Here is a 12636-nt window from a genome sequence, read left to right as displayed (position 1 = left end):
CAGGCAGCAAGGCCCGAGGAAGGCGAGTGTGGGACCGTGGGCCCCCAGCTCTAGAAGGGGGCAGACCCACAAGCACAACCAGGCCACCCTTTGGAGGTGCCAAAACCTCCAAGGGTGCCAAAGCATCCCCTGGCACGCCCCGGGAGGGGACAGAAAGGACAGTCGTTTTTCCGGAGGCACTAAGTGGGCGCCAGGAGCTGTGTGTGGGGGCGAAACCCTGAAGAAGGGGGTCACTCCTCGGGGGGTGGAGGCATTTTGGTGCCCCCCTCTCACCCCGGAGGGCGTCGACGTCGCCACCGACGCTGCCCCTCAAGGAGGGGGTGGGGGGGTGGGGGGGGTGCGACAGCAGCCAGGGCGGCTCCCCCCCCCGGGTTCACAGCGGCGGGAAGCGGAGCTTTGCGAGGAGCCGCGGCCGAGCGCGGAAAACCCCGCGGGGCGGGGCGGGGGCGCGGCCAGCAGGGGGCGCCCTTCGCGCGGCTTTAAAACCTGCGCGGGGCGGCGCGCGGGCGGCAGTGCGGTGCGCGGGGCTGGGTGAGCGCCCTCGTCCCCCTCGCAGCGACCCTCCGCCGGTGCGGAGCAGCCCCCCCCTTCCCCTCCCCTTCCCCCCCGCCCCCCGCCCACCCCGCTCCGGCCCGGTTCCGCGCAGACATGGCCAGCGGGGGCCTGCAACTCCTGGGCTTCGTGCTGGCCTTCCTGGGCTGGATCGGCATCATCATCAGCACCGCCATGCCCCAGTGGAAGATGGCATCCTACGCGGGGGACAACATCGTCACGGCCCAGGCGCTCTACGAGGGGCTGTGGATGTCGTGCGCCATGCAGAGCACGGGGCAGATACAGTGCAAGGTGTACGACTCGCTGCTTAAGCTGGAGAGTAAGTCGGGGCTGAGCGGGGGGGGGGCGTGGGGTGGGGTGGGTGTTGGGGTGCCCCGTCCTGCTGGGGCTGAGGGTGTCCGTCCTGTTGGGGTCATCCCTTCCGTCCCAGTGCCTCCCCTGGGGGGACTGAGGGTACCGGTCCCGTAGGGTCGTTAGCCCCACGCCGGTGTCGGGGCTCGGGCTGAAGTGCTGGGACTGGGGGTGCCAGTCCTGCCGCCCCTCCCTCCCTCGCTCAGCGCCTGTCCCGCTGGGGGTGCCGGTGCCGTCGGGTCTCCAGGTCTCTGTCCCGTTGGAGCTACGCCGCCTGTCCCTTCGGGGTGAAGGTGAAGGGCTGGAGGTCACCCATCGATCCGTCGGGGCTCAGATAGATGCATGTCGTCTTGGGGGCCCCCCCCCCCCCGGTGGCGTTCCCGGCCGGGGCTGAGGGTGACTTCCCCCGGTGACTGTCCGGGGCACCCGGAGCTCTCGGCGCCCGCTGAAGCGCTTCCCGCGGCGGTCCTGCCTCCCCGGGGGGGCTGGGGGGAATGTTCAGCGGGGGGAAGGAGCCGGAGCCGTCCCACAGCCGCCTGCCCGCACACCGACTGCCCGTCGCCCCAAAAAACACGTCCCGGGAGGAGAAGGGTCAGATCCTCCACGTATGCTCGAGCGAGCGCCGTGATTACGAACAGTAAAGTTAAGGCAGGGAGTGCCTTCGTTCGGGCAAGGCTCAGCAGGAAGCAAAGTTCATCAGCGGTGCTGAAGTGGTCTTTTCGAGCACGGATCCTTTTTTTTTTTTTTTTTTTTTGCGCTTGACTGTTTTGGTCTTTTGTTCTCTGGGAAAGTCGCTGCTCCTCCCGTGGGGCAAAGGGCTGGCAGGTGAGCTGGACTTTAGCCCAGGTAGCACTGCTTGTAGGCAGACCAGTACATCAAGGTACTTTCTAGGGTAGCTTTGACGTCCCAGGACAAGATAAGCTATCCCATGCATGCAGGAGCTGCAGCCTGGCTTGCTGGGGTGTTGCTCGGGGCGGTCACGCCGAGCTGGAGCCCAGTGAGGGCTCCTTTCTGAAGCGCGGGAGCATATAACTTATGCTGACACCCGAAGGAATTAAAAAAAAAAAAAAATCATCCTTTCTCAATATCCCTCCCCTCATCCCGAATCCAGTAGTGTCCTGGAACACCTCCATCCTTCTCCCTCCCTAATTAATAAAATAATAATTGCCACCTTGGTCACCTTCTCTTTCCCAAAGCAATGAGCCCGCAGTTTCACAAAAACCGGGGACCATTGGGAGTATCCCCGATTTAGATTGCCACCAATCCTCCCCATGTGTCACCCAGTGAAGCCGGACACCCTGGGCCCCACCTTCATTGGTAGCCCACATCAATGACTCCTGCTCCCATGACCCGAACACCCGTGGGCCCTGCAGCTGGCAGAGGCGCAAATTACTCCCGTGAGGAGTGCGGTGCACCCTCCAACAGGGTGCAGGGCTGTGGATAATCAGGGCTAGGCTAAGCACACAGTCTGGGATGGTTTGAGTAACAATTATGTATAAACTCAGCTTCAAGCCTCTTATCTCGCCCTGGGGGTGGGGGGTGCAAGATGCCAGCAGTGCTGAGGAATCTCCAGCCACCCCCTGGGTGGGTTGCGAAAGGTTGCCTCGGGGGGCTGTGCGACTGCAGCCCATTGTGCTGTAAATGAGACCTGCCTGCAGAATCAGGTGTGGAGCCTGGCTTGAACACTCCTAAACCTGCCCCAGGACCTCCAGACCTGGCCCATTCGTGGCTGAGCCTGAAAACCAGCTACTCACCTCACCTTTGTCCTGCAAACAAAAAGGACTCCTCTTCCAGGGCTAAGGGGGAGGGAGGTGTGAGGTGCCAGGGACAGTAGCTGAACCATTAGTGGCCTTTTGTGCTCTTTCAGAGCCCCTTGGCCCTGCAGGGCACGCTTGCCTAAAAATTCTCAGGAAACCCAAGAAATATGGAAATCGCAGGAGGAAAGTCTGTGAGGGCTGGCTAAAGGACTCCCTGCTTAGGTTGTGCCTTTCTGGCTTGAGAGCAGATCATGCTCAGGGACATATGCTTTATCTGCTGTTCTCCCTGCCTGGTCTCCCTTCAAGGTCTTAAAGCCACGTAGGCCTGGGCAGGGACCAGCAATGCTGTTTCGGGTGGAGGTGTGAAAAAACAAACCGAACATTTATAACCCATTCAACAGCCGCACCCTGGGACAGGTGCAGGTGTGCAGTCAGAGCTCCCTTCCTGCATTCATTTCGGTCACGGTGAAGGTGGTACAGCCATGTGGGCAGGGAATCTTCTGCCTGGCCATGCTTTCCTGCCAGAGCCTTGCATGCCCTGAATGCTCCGAGCACATGTTAGAGCCTCATGCACTGATGGGAGAGTCTCAGATTTGTAATTACTTGTCCCCATAGAAAGGACTGAGCCTCCTCGCACCTGCAGTAATCCATGGCTGTGGGAACGTTAGAAATCTTTGCTGGCACGCTTTTGCATATCTAGTAGCTATTTCCATTCCTCTAGATGTGTCAGTGTTTGGCTGCTTGGACTGATGGAGCATGTCAGAGATGGGGTTGGCACAAGCTGATAAGCACCATTAGCCAACTGAGGGGCCTCCAGCTTCCCGTGTGGCCGCGCTGCTGGAGTGCACCCATGCTGGCACTTCTCCCGCAGCCGCGTTCAGCTGAGGGCTTATGTCAGTGCTCCTATTCAGGCAGCAGAAAGGCTGCGTTTTGCTGGCTTACGTGAAAAGCAGTGCGTGGCCACATGCAGACATAGAGGCAACAAAAGCCACCCTTGCAACAAGGCTTTGTTGCACAGCCTCAGCATTGTTCTTATAGCCCTCCAGCATCGTCCATGGAGCTTAGTTGAGCTTTGTGCTCCTCAGGGGGATGGTCTCAGACACGGGAGGGAGAAAGGCTCCTGGTACCTGTCTCTGGAAGCTTTCAGCCCCACCTAACCACACGCTCCTGTTCAGAGTAGAGGTTCTGGGTCCTGTCTAGGCTGTTTTGGCTGAAGATACTCATCGCCCTGTTTGGTTTTGCTGGGAGAGGTTCTGTACTTGAGACAAGCTGAGACTCATCTACCACTTCATCACCAAACCTAGTACATCCACAATGAGCCTTTGTGCCCTAGCCCAGAAAATAAACAAGGGTTTGGATGCCCTCTGGGTCAAACAGCATCACTGAAATGTGAAATCTTCCCTCCATCTTTACCACCCTGGCTGAGCCTCTTCCAGGAGCTGGGGAAGAGGATAGGTAGGGGGAAAGAAGAGTTATTAATGCTCAGGCTACTGCTGCTCTGTCCTGATGGTAGGGAAGGTGGGAGAGTGGCCCAGGGAGGGACATAGCTGTAGCACGAGGGACAAATGTGTCCAAATAGTCTTGTCATCTCTCCATTTTTCAATCTGGAGTAAGCAGGTAGAACCTGCTGGTATCTGTGCTTTCATGTGGGTTAAGGGTTAATTTGCTCCCATGTTTCTCAATCCCTGTTCCTTCCTCATGAAAAATCATGATCGAGTGATAAAACAGTCTCACCTGTGCCGGGCTTTGAGAAGGTAGAGGGTTACATGGAATGCCACCGAGGCTGTTCCTATGTGGTGTTGTGTCTGCAAGAGGGGATGGGAGTCTGTTGCAATACACTGGCTTTATTGCTCTACAAGCAGCTTCTAAGCAGCTTTAGTAGCTAGAATTACTATGTGTTACTAAACCTCTTGGTAAGGGAATTTCCAGGCTTCGTGGGAAACCAGGCTGCCCAAGTGTCCTCTGACCAGGAATCTGGAAATGGTGGTATAACATGTTACTTGTCTTGCCACCAAGCTTTTTCTGCTGTTTGAGTGACTACAGGAGGGCATTGAACCTTACGTGCTTTGGAGTAGGCAGAGTACAAGGCCACTGTCACCTATTGAACTTGCCCCTTTTGCACTGGACATGTAGTGAGGACTTCCCAGCCTTCCCATTTTGGCAAGAAACATGACCCTGTGTGAGTCTGTGTCCTGCCCAGATGCCTCTGTAGAGTCCTCTAGACTTGTGGGGAGGTGCTTTGAAGGAGTCCAGACTGGAATATGTGATGGTGATGGGTATATAGGGTCTTTGCAGGGGCTAGTAAGGGGGTTGGAAGCCTCCAAGCCATTATTAGGCTTTTGGGTCCAGGCAGAAGGACTTCAGACTGGCTACCTCTGAAGCTGTTGCTTACTCAGATTTTAATTTCTTTGCCTGCTGTACTAAAGTAACTTTCACACTTTTACATGCTGGCAGGGCAGAGCAGCAGGATCTTGGATTCAACTCCTTGCAGGAGATTCAGCTTTCATGAAACCCCGGTGGGATGGCTTTGAAGGCTGCTGACTTCTCCTGGAGGTGGACAGTATAATGTGCTCCCTACGCTACAGGGGTGCTTGTAACTCCAGTGGAACTTCCTTTGCAGGGATTAGAGGGAGCTGCACAGCATCTGTTTCACCTGTATTCTGTCATCACTTGGTTGCATGAAGGCCCATGGGAAAGGAAGGAAAAGTTCATAGTTTAAATTCAAACAAGGCAGTAAATGAGCATCCCTATCAGAAAATAATCTGCACATGGAGCCATTACAGCAATTTTGCATTACAAAAGTCACATGGCACTTTCCCAACAGCTTTTTTATAATGTAGATGACACAAGAAGAATAAATAAGGAAATGTGGTGACAGAAAAATAACCTCAAATGTATGCTGGTGAAGTTCGTTTGGGTTTTTGAGTTGGTTTTTTGCTTGTTTTTTTTTTTTTTTTTTACAACTACGCAGTTGCCAGCAATTACTTCTGTTTCAGGTATGATAGGGAAGGGAAAATTCTTATATAAGCTTCAGATAAACTGCCTCATGTAGTTTGTGTCCAAATTCACTAACAGTAAGTCAGAACTGTTAGAATGTTTTTAAAAAAGTGGATTTCATAATGTGAAATGGGTATGAGTTGCTGTGTCATTTTTTTGTGGATTTACACAGTATTTTATGGCCTGCAGAACTCATTTGTTATTAACCATCCTCAGTAGTTTTAAGCCTCTGTTCTTCCGTATTTGCTACTTTCTCGCCATAGGCTTTTCAGGCCAGGTCTCTCATTACTAACAGCAATAAAAAGGCTTGGCTTTCGAGTCAACAGTGGTTTATATTAACAAAGTACTGTTGTGATCTGACAGCTGTTGCTGGGTGCCAGGCCAGTTTGTGTCCCCTTGCACAGGACTTTTTTCCCCAGAGGGCTGCTGAGACTGCCTGGGCTCTGACAGCCGTGGCATGTTGCATGAGAGGCTACAGAAGCATTGCCCTGCCTGTTCCTGTTGGCGAGACTGTTGCAGCAGCACGGAGTGTGGGGGAAATCCTGTTTCTCTCTAATGTGATAGAAGTTGTAAAGTTAAATTGCTGTGGAGTACTTCTATTTGTTGTTGGTAGCCAGTCCTGTTTAGCAGGTTAAGACAGTGTTGTATCATTTGGGGTTTTTTTAAAGCACCTAGAAAGGCTCATGTGAACAACAGAACTAATATTAAATGAGCTTCCTCAGCCTCTGGATGTGCAGCTTCCATTGACAACGTGGTTGTTAATGTGTACATAATAACTAATAGCTTGTATGATGATTAACTGCAGTCGATTGTATTGCACACATTGCAAAAGTGGTAGGAAGACAAAAGAGCTGTTGCCAGGCTGGGCGGAGGGGAGAATGGTTGGCTGACACAGTCATGTCATATTAAAACTTATTGGGATAAAGAGACTGTCTGTTCTGCAAATGCTCCAACCTGGTTTTCTGTCCTACTGCAAGCTTTCTAAATGGTTCTGTCGTTTTATGCCACAGAGCCATGCGTAAAAGAGGGGTGAGGACACCAGGAGATGACACTCCCAGGTCCGCTGCTGAAAGCAGACAGCCCTGGGAAATGCTCACAATGCTGCTTTTTGTTCAGCTGCTTCTGCAAAGCTGTTGTGGCATGCATCCAGTTAATACTTGTACATCTTGATTTTTTAGGAGGTTTCATAGCTAGGTCTTCTGAGGTCATAGAAACATTTTCAGCATCTTCCTGTGTTTGTCCCTTAGTACTGTGTTCGAAGGTGAGAGGTCTCTTCCCACCCTTATAACTAGTTTTCTAGTTGCTTGAGATAACATTTCCAGTTTTCAGCTTCATGAAAGAACTCTTTCAATGCCCTCTCCCGTAAAGTAATTTATTCTGCAGCAAGTCTAAACCCAATTTACTGTGGACTTGAAACAAATTTGGTACCTGTGCAGAAAATGTCCTTTCCCATGCAAAGTACAAACTAGTGTTCAGCCATCAGCCTCTCCAGACCTGCTGTTGTAATACACAATTTGGCCTTAAATGTATGGCAGCTGGATTGGTTGCCTGGGTGGTACTATTTCTGAAAACTGGCATAACTTTTGTAAACTCACAAATTATTTTTAGAGTGTAATCTCTGACATTAGAGCTAATCTATTAAGCATGTGTTTGGATACTGCTGTTGTGGTTTATGCTAAAGTGGTAAATGGCTTTGTAAATGGGTTTCTGCAATCAGTGCAGCAGATGGGTTTTGATTAACACCTGGGCAGTGCTGAGATGTGTCACTTTTCCCCTTTGAAGGAAGTGAGACATGACATTTAGCCAAGCTGATTGTGAGATTTTTCCCAAGAAAGCCTAGCCTGTTCATATGAAAATGTGTCACTTCCTATTGCTCTGAATATTGCCTTTTTATTGTATTGTTTTAAACGGGTTTCATAATGCATTTACAGAACAATAAGCTTGTGTGCGTAGAGTCAGATCCAGATCTGTTTTAAAGCAGAACTAGAGCCTGATAGCCTGTTGTCGGTGTGGATCACAAGAATTTCCCTGCACAAATGGTCCCGTGGGGCAAAGTGTAGTAAAGAAGCTGCAGAGGATAGGTGTGTAGCTGTGCTACCCTCCTGGCCGGTATCACATTTGAATTCCTGCCTGTTTCAGGTAGAACAGCAGGCTCTGGTGGGTTCACCATAGAGCTGCTGAGCGCTGACTGATGCGTTTGCAGGTGCTCAGTTGTAGGCTTCAATCTTGCAGCTACAGTTGTCCAAGATGGAAGTGCTTTGCAGAGCTCTAGCAGAATGAAGTCAGTGTGCTTTCTGGGGGGTGAGCTCCAGACTTGGGAACAGACTCTGGTGATGCTTTGCTAAAACTGTACATGTGTCACTGCTGGATAACAGTCTGTGTCAGGGGACACTTGCCTTGGTTACAGCATGCTCCTGGGAGCTTGTTCCTTTGATTAACCAGCCCTGTTTGTTCCCAGATCTTAACAAGACTGTGTATTAAAATCAATGCTATTCAAACAAACCTGATTTGCTAGGCAATAAAGCTCAGGCTCTTATTTCACTGCTATTCAGGTGTTTTATCACCTGATGTTTTTTTTCACTAATGGATGAATTTATATCATCATTTTCTGCTTGCTTTGGTATCAAGAATATCTGAATTCGGTAACTTGCGTATATAGGGCTACTGTGTCTATGCCTTCAGATGAGTCAGTATAAAATAAAATCTTGGATAAAGTACATTGAGTCTGTCTGCTGAGAACCCAGACAAATACAACCCTTGCCTATGGGAGGCATCATGCCATGCCTTAATTTAAAAGCACAAGAGGCTCTTAAAACATTTTAATATCTTTGAATCTAATAAGATAAATATATTAGGTAAGAAAAAAGAATCCCTATTTTTTACTTGTCTGGGAAAATCCAGTTTCAGTTGCAACTGTATTTCTGTACCCTCTGGGATTCAAACTGAGGATTTAGCACAAAAAGTATCTGAATCGGCACTGATGTATTTGTATAAGACAGGTTTTGGATGTGTTGAGCAATAAAAGAGCCTTGCTGTCTGCTGTGGGATTATTCATATGTATGGCACTATTCATATTAAAACATGTGCCTAAATGCTTTGTCAAGGTAGAGCCTAAATCTGAATACTTCTTTTGATAAACAGATATGTCCTCCCAATTGGGATTCAAATGATCAAGGAACAAAAGATGTTTGAGGGCAATTCCCAGGTCATTTCCTGTAAAAAGCTGCATGCCCTTGTTTTCCATGCATTTTAGAAGAGGCCGAGAGTCCTCTGATGCTGATGCATTTCAGTCTCTGGGAGCTTAACAATAAAAAGAAGTGTCTCGCTCGGTTGTATCCTGTGTAACAGGGAGCAAAGTATTTTGACACATGATTACTGAACCCAGTAATTTGAATTTCTATTTGTATCTTGAGTTTTCTTTGTGGTAACTCAAATCCTAATAATGTCTTCTAGGCAGTCTGCAGGCCACTCGGGCTTTGATGGTGGCTGCAATACTCCTGGGCCTTGTTGGTGTATTTGTTGCTGTGACTGGCATGAAATGCATGAAGTGCATGGAAGATGACCAGGTGAAGAAGATGCGGATGGCTGTCTTCGGTGGGGTGATCTTCATCATTGCAGGTTGGTCACATACAGATATGTTTAGTGTTAGATCTGGCATTTATGCTGCATAGGATGGGGGGAGGGCTTGCTGTCATTACTCCAAGAGCATGTTGGGCTGGGGATTCCCTAGTGGACTTTGGCACAGTAGCTGCTGGCTATCTGAGGCATCAAATTGGGCATTAGCATTATACTTTCTGTAGGGACTGCATGATTTCCATCTCTATTTGTAGAGTTGAGTTTGACCTGTACACCCTGCTTTAGTGAAAGGCTGTCAGCAGTGCTGGTTTTGCTGCAATGTAACTGTGGGTGACTTCAAATCCTTTCTTAATTTCTCTCCCAGCCAGTACTAAGTAACAGCTCAGACCTTCCCAGGGTAGCAGCAGCTCAGCGTCACTCCAGGTGTCAATTCTGCTACACGCTTATTTTGCAGTGATTTTTTTTTTATTGTTTTTTCTTAAATCATTGTGTTTCCTTCATGTGCAGGTTTGGCAGCACTGGTGGCCACATCATGGTATGGCAACAGAGTGGCTCGGGCCTTTTATGACCCTTTCACCCCTGTCAATACCAGGTACTGACCCATTTGATACAACACTATAGTACAGCATGACAAACATTCTCAGGGCTTAGTTTTGAGTAGCAGTGGCTCAAAACAAATAAGGGAATTTCCTGAGCTAGCTGGGTTGGCTTCAAACTTCAGAATGAGCATCAGGACCAGATCTCATCATCCATGTGGCTTGTAAGTCTTGGCTTTGTTTTAAGGCAGCATCACTGTTAGAGACTTAACTGCTGTGACTTTCCTCCAGTGAAGGCTTAAGGCCTGGTTTGCACAGAGCCTGGCCCTGCTGTGCCTCTGCAGGGTGAGCTGGCAGGCCAGACTAACCCAGTGTACAAAGCTCTGGGCTTTGAGGATCAGACGAGTCTCAGGCTGTTCCAAACTGCTGCCTCCAAGCCGCTTCCATCCCAGTTTTGGCTCCCTTCTGTTTTGTGTGAACATGCAAACACTGTAATCCAGGTGCATTACTTGTAGTATTCACTTCTTTCTTCTTTCTCCCCCAGGTTTGAGTTTGGATCAGCTCTCTTCATAGGCTGGGCAGCTGCTTCTCTGGCCATACTAGGGGGAGCATTCCTCTGCTGCTCCTGTCCACGGAGAGAAACTTCGTATCCACCCACTCGAGGCTATCCCAAAAATGCCCCCTCCACAGGGAAGGATTATGTATAATGAAACAAAGGAGAAGAGCCACCAGCACTGGTAGTGAAAGCATTTTGAAGAGGACACTACAATGCCACTGTCCTGAGCAGAGTTCAGACTCTAGGTTCTGCCTTTCTATTCTCCCAAAAATGTGTATATTTTTGTAATCCTCTTTGCTACTGGACATAACTTCTCCTTTCTCTCCCAGCCCGTGGAGGAAGGCTAGCCTATGTTCATAGGTATTGCCAATGGAAAGATGAAACCTCCAAGCTTGGGTTAAGTTTAATATTTGGGAGTAAAAGGGAAAAATGATACTGTTTTTTTTTTTTTTTAGATGGATGTTGGTGCTTTTTTTAGTTGTGTTTTTTAAAAAATAGATGGTAACAATTCAGTCCCATATCCCATAAGTTAGAGCCCAGTGTGGTGTGTGTAGAAATTAAAGGAACATATATTATATACAAAGTGATGAAACCAATAGCTTATGGGGAAACAGAATTTTAGGGAAAAGACTTTACATGTAGGAATGTTTGAGGAGATCTAAAATGCTCTTGTACTGTCTTATTAGTGTCCTCTTCAGCACCCTCCTTTTTGTGCAGATTGGCATGACTAAGGGTCAGACACAATTCAATTGCTGTGACTTAACAAATTGAAAATTCTAATTGTCCATGCACATGTCATTGACCAACAGAAGATGTGGTGTAAGGTGGCTTGGCTTAAATCTGTCATCACTATTTTTTGACAAGATCTTGTAAATTGACTGTGTCTGAGCAAAAAGCTGAAAAATTGTGACTATAGAAGTTGGCAGACTCCCAAAGCAGCTGCAGGTTTCCCTGGTGCTGGGGAAAAGCTCTAGAAAAGCGATTGCTTTCTGTTTTCACTGGGTGTCTGGTGGGGCTGTTGCTGCTGTTCCTTAGACACCGAGTGCTGCCAGTGATTGTTTCTCTGTTCCCACCCTAGTACCTAACTGAGCTTGAAGTTTTATCTCCTTGTGTGTGTTACAGGCCACCTTTTAACAAACACTCTCCTCTTCCCTGAAGTCTTTCTCATTTGGGTTTAGTTACTGATCTCAGTTTGCCTTATGCAGCTAAATGTGTTAAACAAAACTGAATGCACTGCTGCTCCCTGATGTTTCCCCAAGGATACCTCACACGCTGCCATTTGATCCTGTCTTTTTTCCTGTAAACACTTCCAGTGATATGAAGGCAATTTCCAAGGAAAATGACCTAAAGGTTATGGCATTTTCTTTCAATCCAAGCTCACCAAAGAGGAAGAAACTAGCATTTTAAAGATAAAGCCATCCTTGCATATTAAGTCATATCTAAAAAAAAAAAATAATAAATGCAGCTCATCAAAGGTTCCCACCCCTTCCTCTGACACACACAGTCAGTCACTTGGTGTTTTACTAACACTGGCTGAGGTTGGCTGGAGTTAAGTCTCAATTCCTAGAAGGGTGGTACCAGTTCTCCAAAGCTCAACCTTGCTTTCTTTACAGAAGGAAACTGGTTGCTTTTGACTAGGCTTTATAATTGTGTATGTGTTCAGAGGCATCAGATTTTTTGATTTCCTTCTGTAGGCAGGGAGAGCCTCTGGGGCTGAGCTATGTACAACCATGGTGTTGGCAGTCTGTATAAGCCTTGTACCTGTGTTTGATCTGACTCTGCAACATAAATCAAAGTTACTAAAAGAAACCAACCAGAGCATTTGCTTCAGGCTTGATTTGATGTTGGCCTGTGCTTGGAGCTGGGTCATGTGCCTTCCACTTCTCCATGGGGAATTGCCTGTGCACAGCAGCTGCCTCCTGAGACCTGATCTTAGGAAGTGGCAGCTCAGGTGATATTAAAAGAGCTGCTGAAGGCTGTGCTTTTTGTATTTGCATTAACCCTGAGCCAGGGAGCAGATGCTTGTATTGGGAACTTGTATAAAGTGTTTAAACAATTTCAATAAATGGACTTTTTTAAGGAAAATTGGGCTGCATTATTTCATTTCTTGGTTTTGAGCAGAACTTGGACAGTGTGCATGGAAGAGAAGAGGGGAGGCTTGGGCTTTTGGGTGCCTGCCTGCCACTATGGAGCTTGTTTAGCTGTGTGTAGCTATAGCAGACATAGGTGGGGACAGATCATCTGCAGTGAGTCAAGCAGCTGTGGCCTCTGGCAGAAACTTGCCCAGTAATCTGCTACGATTGCAGCCCAG

General features: G+C 48.6%; 1 protein-coding gene across 1 annotated transcript; it reads left to right on the top strand.

The window, feature by feature from the left end:
• Window positions 1-497: 497 nt before the first annotated feature.
• CLDN1 (claudin 1) lies at window positions 498-12410 on the top strand. Its single transcript, XM_042800259.1, has 4 exons — window positions 498-871; window positions 9111-9275; window positions 9741-9825; window positions 10314-12410. The coding sequence occupies exons 1-4, from the start codon at window positions 649-651 to the stop codon at window positions 10474-10476; spliced, it is 636 nt and encodes a 211-aa protein (XP_042656193.1). The 5' UTR covers window positions 498-648; the 3' UTR covers window positions 10477-12410.
• The last annotated feature ends 226 nt before the right edge of the window (window positions 12411-12636 follow it).

This window comes from Tyto alba, unplaced genomic scaffold, assembly GCF_018691265.1.
Source record: "Tyto alba isolate M040663 unplaced genomic scaffold, T.alba_DEE_v4.0 Super-Scaffold_10, whole genome shotgun sequence".
NCBI classification, from domain to species: Eukaryota; Metazoa; Chordata; class Aves; order Strigiformes; family Tytonidae; genus Tyto; species Tyto alba.
The sequence above is the reverse complement of the archived record's forward strand: the minus strand, read 5'-3'. Positions and strand labels throughout refer to the sequence as shown.